The following is a 6,000-nucleotide window of genomic DNA, read 5'->3' as shown; positions in this document are numbered from 1 at the left end:
TATTTATTTATAAATTAAAAAAACAATGTTTGTATGTTAAACTGTGAATTATACAACTTTGCCTGTACCAAGAACTTACTCCAAGTTATATATACTATAAGACCGATTACATTTTGTAAAAGATAACTTACAAGTGTAACAAAGATTGGTTTATTGGGGTTTTATAATTGTTTTTTAAAATAAATTACGATGTATTCATTTTGTTATTATTTTTTGTAATCCTCAATCTGTTATATATAAGAACATTTACACACACACATATATATATACATATATAATATATAGGTATGTAATAACAAGGTTGTTTGATTATTGATTGGTGGATGTAAGGAATCTTCTATTAAATGTATATTATTTTGTCGATGTAAGAAAATAATAGTAATAAATGTTTAATTTCATACTATTCCGAACAAATTCGATTAATACATAATTATATATCAATTTTAAATTATTGTGAACTATGATAATGAAAAAAAATAATACGTTTATTTTGTACGTTTAGTATAGTTAGTGTCATAATAATTGTACTTCGTATGATACAATACTAAAATATTGTGTTTGCAACACTGTAAATATATTTAAATTATTGGCATATCTTATATTTTTCATTTTATCAATTATCATATTTATTATTGTTTATTTACTAATGGACACTACATCGTCTATCATTGTATCATTTTTCTATTAATTACCTGTATTATTATTCTTCTCAAGATTGTATTACATTTTTTTTTTAGCTGAATTATATTTGATTAAATTATTATTGAAAAACCTTATTGATGATCGACCTAAAATGTATTAAATCGATTGTTTTTATGAATATTTATAAACCTTTATGCCACTAAATTAATACATTGGAAAGTAAAAGTATGTACAATTTATTAATTTTGTAAAATGTTCAGTTTTGATATTGTATTTATATTATAGTAATTAGATAGTATATAGGTGAATTAATAAATGATTAAATGTGATTCATAATTTAGACTCATTTTTATTACATATTAAATAAATTATGTTATGCAATATATTTTACTAAAAAATGTAAATATGTATAAATATTGACTTAATGTTTAAAATAAACTAATCAGGCCCGTATTTAAAAATTTAGTGCTCCTGGTCATATAATTTATGCCCCCCCCCCCCCAAAAAAATAAAATAAATAATAATAATATAACACTTATTATTTTGTCCATAAACAATATTCTTTAATATTAAAATATAACTTATAAATAAAAATGATTAAATACTTTTTTTAATTAACAAATTAAACAAATTATAACATAATAAAACATAAAATTTTCTTTTTTTTGTTTTATTTTTTTTTCATTAGGTACATAATTTTTAAAATTAATTTTGCTAAAATATTTTGCCGCTCCCAGGCATGTGCTTACCCGTGCCTCCCCCTAAATATGTGCTTGATAGTAATCTAGATTTTATATTTTTGAAGCATGAACTACTCATTAATTTGGTACAATAAATGTTTTACATATTGTGTATCATTTGTATCTAGTTCCAAATCAGTGCATTGTATTATTTATGTACCTAGCCATAACTAAAAATTATTTATGTTTAATATTACAAAAGAGAAAGTATGTTAACTTTTTTAGTAAATTTTAAACTAACAAAAAAAATAAATTATACATAAAAATCAACTAGCAAAATATGTAATAAAATTAGAAAACATAATCTAAAGATTGTTAATATGATTTAATTTATACTTTAGTATTCAATAACAAGTTTTATAACTTAATAAAAAAAATATACTTTTTAGTTTTTATTTATTTCTGAGTCTATTCATTTTTTTTTCTCTGGAACTTAATTTTATAAAAATTATTATTAGTAAGTGTATGTTTTTATTACATATAAAGATTATTTTTATTGTTCATTTACAAGTATAATTAGTGTTAATAGGTATTATTTTCAAAATTTAATTTGCTTTAAATTTTCAAAAATATTTATATTTGTTGGATTCCTAAACATTTAACAATTTTTAAAGTATAAATTATACATTGATATTTATATGTATTTATTAATTTATGCGACTCATGTTCAAAGTTATTGGTTCATAATAGTTATGGTTATTTTTTTTAATTTACAAATCGTAAATTTCAGTTCCTTTGATTCAAAATTATTGGTTCACAGTTTAGTTAATTAACCCTAGAGTACACGCTTCACGGTCATAAAGACCGGGCTTTTTGAATTTTGTTCATTGTTTCAAAAATATGAAATATTAATCTAACCCAATCTAGGTACCTTCTAATTAGATGATAAACTAATATTAGATATAATTGCTTACTGTATACGATTTGTTGTCTGTACTATTGAAGGGTTCAAATTACATTACCTATTAAAACACGGTCAAAAACACCGTGTGTGTGGAATCTCGTGAATATTTTTAATACGTGTAATCTAGGGTTAAATAACTTGGAATTCATAAATATTATAATAAAAAGTGTATTTAATTATTGGTTTTATTATAATTTATTGATTTTTTTATTTTGGAAAATTATTTTATGTTAATAATGGCACATATCCATCCATAAATATTCTACAACATATTTTATACCAAGTTATATTTAAAAAAGTGTTATAAATTACAATACACAAACAAGAATCTAAGAAAATTATATTTATATATATATATGCCTAGAGTTATCCTAGTTACACATCACTTAAAAAAGTATTATGGGATTTATCACACTTACTATATGTGTTCATTACAACTGTGTGTAATGTAAAAAAATTTTGTATTCATAAGAAATATTCACAAGAAGTCAAAAAGCCTGATGGAATATTATAAATGTATATTTACTATGAAACTTCATACATATTGTTATATTTTAGAATGTATTAAGCAACAATTTATTCATGAAGAAAATTAATCAATTTTTTTCTATAGTCATAATAGTAGTGTATAAACTATGATTTTTATTAATTTTTGTATCCGAGAATTTTAACTGCTTTTGAATAGCTTAGTGATTATTCCTGTAAGTCAAAATATGCACCAAAGTCACAATACCACTACCTAAATAGAATAAAGTGTTTCATTAAGTGTTTAAATATTAATTGTCTTAATAAATAGATTCTCAATACTCAAAAAAATACTCTGTGTATTTTTATAGTTTTTTTCATAGATTAAAATTAATTTTTTAAGTCATAAGTGTCATAATATTAATAATATTCATTTTTGATTATAAGTAATCATTATTATGGAATTTTGTTTTAATACTATACACTAAAAATAATATTTATTTTGTTTTACAGATATTGCTATATTTTTAATTTATATTTTTTATCGAGAAAAAAACAGAAATAAAATGTCTCTTTATTCAGGTAATACAATTTATAAAAATATATATTAAATTCTCTAAAAGTAAATTTTGTTTATTGAATTGCAAAATACTGTATAGGGTATTAAATGCATATTTTTATTATTATAGATATGTCTGCAGCATTGTCTATTTTGACTGAAATAAAAACTTTAGTCAACGAATCTGGTGATGATAAATTAAAAGAAAATACTAATAATGATCTTCAACTTTTGATCTCAGTTTTTCAAAATCCAATTATAAAAACTATTGCATCTGTTCAAGTAAAAACTTAATATCTGTATTTAATAAAAATATGATATCTTTATAACTTAATATTTTAGGATTCGGTGTCTGAATTGAGTTGTCAACTTCAAGAACATCCATCTTTATTGCCAGTAGACTTTGATATATCACCTGTTACTGGTCAATTAGTATTGAGTTTGCCATCTGAATCTACTCTGTATAATTCTGTTCCAGAAGACTTATATCAAACAGTTCCTAAACTTTCAAATAGTTCTTCTACTGAAAGTTCTTCTTCTATATCAAAGGTAGCCTTATTTTAATTTAACTTATTTATTTGAAATATAAGTTATATGTTTAAAATATTTAAAATTTGATAAAATAGAAGACTAAAAAAATTCTAGTTTTATTGTAAGTCATTGTGGTACTTATTTATACAAATTTGTTTGTGACAATAAATATATGTATAATTTTTAAAAATCTAATTATACTGTGTATGGAAGTGTAAATAGAAAAAAAAATTGTTAAATCTATAAACAAAATTTTTAATTTAAGCTATAAAATATCAAAATTATGAATAGGGTATGTATAGTTAAAATTTAAAATGATAAAGAATTTATTTTTAGAAATTTTGAAGTGATAACTCATATAAATTATATTTCTTACACATTCTGTTAATGCATATAAAATATTTATGTAAAAAAAGTAAAACATATTTCCTATTTTTTTTTTGTAAAAATTGTAAATTTAAATATTAATAATTATATTTTATTTTAGGAAAGTAAATCTTTAATAAAAGATATAGCAACTGTTTTACCACCAATAACAACAATATCATATGTAGTTGAATATCAAAAAGCTGTTGATGAGGCATCTAGAGGACGTAAAATACATAATATTCAAGTATGTAAATCATATTTTGAAATTAATAAAATCCTTTTTTTTAGTTAACTAAATGTATAAGTATAATATTAATGTATTTTTATAATTTTTTTATATTTAACTAAGTAATTTAAAATTATATATTAGAAAGAACTTTGTATAGCCAAATAATGGCATGAATGAATAAAAAAAAAAAATTGTAGTTCTAGACAAATACTGATAATATAATATCTATAATCAAATTAATTTAATTAAAAAATTAATATTCTATACTTATTTTTAAAATATAATATCAAGCAATTAAGTGTTGTTTGATAAAACTATAATTAACTTCATTTTGGATAAAAACTGTAGTAGATATGATAGATATAATATATAATAGATACTGTATATATTAATTCTTTATTTAAAATCTTACAATTTAAATTTTTTTTTTTCATATTTTTATTCTATTGAATGATAATTTTAGAACTATTCTAAATGTAAAATACAGTTTATACATACATTTTAAAATAATCCATAAAATACAAATATAAATGTTTAATTTACTTGTAGAATGTAATGATTTTTTAAAAAAATTTTAAAAATTAATGTAATAAAAAAAAATAAACTAAAAAAATCTAAATTTTTCTCTTATAAGTCAACATTTAGAATGAAAATGTATATGTGTTGTTATATAAATATTTATTATTTAATAGTTTAAAATATAAAAATGTTAAATAATACTCAATAATAATAATTATTTTCTTCAGCTTTACAAACCTGAAGGTAATAGCCTGGGATTTAGTGTTGTTGGTTTAAGAAGCGAAGAAAAAGGAGAACTTGGAATATTTGTTCAAGAGATTCAACCAAATGGGATTGCTGCTCGGTAAGTTTTTTTTTTTTAAATTTTACTAAAATAAATTGTTGTGTAAATCTGAAAAAAAAATTATTTACTGGTAAAAATTACAATTTATATTCATTTTATTTCATATAAGAAATACTTATTATAAATAAAATATTGTATTAATTTTTCAAAATATCAATAAAATATATAAAATAAATGGTTTGTATTGTAATGATTCTCATACATTAAATAAAACAATAATTTTAGACAATTTTGAACTTAATAAAATAATTGATATTATCCAAAACAATTTTTAATTGTTTTTTGTAGGTAATTTATTATAATAAATATTATTTTCTTTATTTAATTGAACTTATTATTATTATTTATTTATTTTTTGAGATGCTAATGAATATTAATATGCTTAATATTAATACTTCATTAATTATTAATTGATATATTTAAGCTAGATGGCATTTAAATATAAGTCAAATTGTAAAAGAAATTATTTACCATTACTAATACTTATATTTTATGTTGTCTACTTATAGGTACATTTATTTAAGGTACCTTATTCTATCACCATTATAATAACTAATAAATCATGTGGGCCGCGGGTTTTCTTTATATTCTACAAATATAGTAAAAATTGTTTTTAAATTATCAGATATCAAAATATTTATATTTTATTAATATAAAAAGAAATTATTTCAGTATTAACTAAATTAAGTCAAAATAATG

The 6,000-nt window shown here is 19.9% G+C and overlaps 1 protein-coding gene across 5 annotated transcripts in view; it reads left to right on the top strand.

The window, feature by feature from the left end:
- Positions 1-3,293: 3,293 nt before the first annotated feature.
- Positions 3,294-6,000, top strand: part of LOC112686274 (multiple PDZ domain protein-like) — a 73,478-nt gene continuing 70,771 nt past the window's right edge. For all 5 annotated transcript variants that reach the window (XM_025558479.1, XM_025558481.1, XM_025558480.1 and 2 more), the window contains exons 1-5: positions 3,294-3,333; positions 3,441-3,592; positions 3,653-3,859; positions 4,329-4,454; positions 5,186-5,301. In XM_025558479.1, the coding sequence (XP_025414264.1) occupies positions 3,318-3,333; positions 3,441-3,592; positions 3,653-3,859; positions 4,329-4,454; positions 5,186-5,301 (617 nt within the window). In that variant the 5' untranslated portion in view covers positions 3,294-3,317. The remainder of the gene's footprint in view (positions 3,334-3,440; positions 3,593-3,652; positions 3,860-4,328; positions 4,455-5,185; positions 5,302-6,000) is intronic.

Source organism: Sipha flava, unplaced genomic scaffold, assembly GCF_003268045.1.
Source record: "Sipha flava isolate LNK unplaced genomic scaffold, YSA_version1 303_pilon_pilon, whole genome shotgun sequence".
Classification (NCBI taxonomy): Eukaryota; Metazoa; Arthropoda; class Insecta; order Hemiptera; family Aphididae; genus Sipha; species Sipha flava.
Note: the sequence above shows the minus strand (reverse complement) of the source record. Positions and strands in the feature narration are given on the sequence as shown.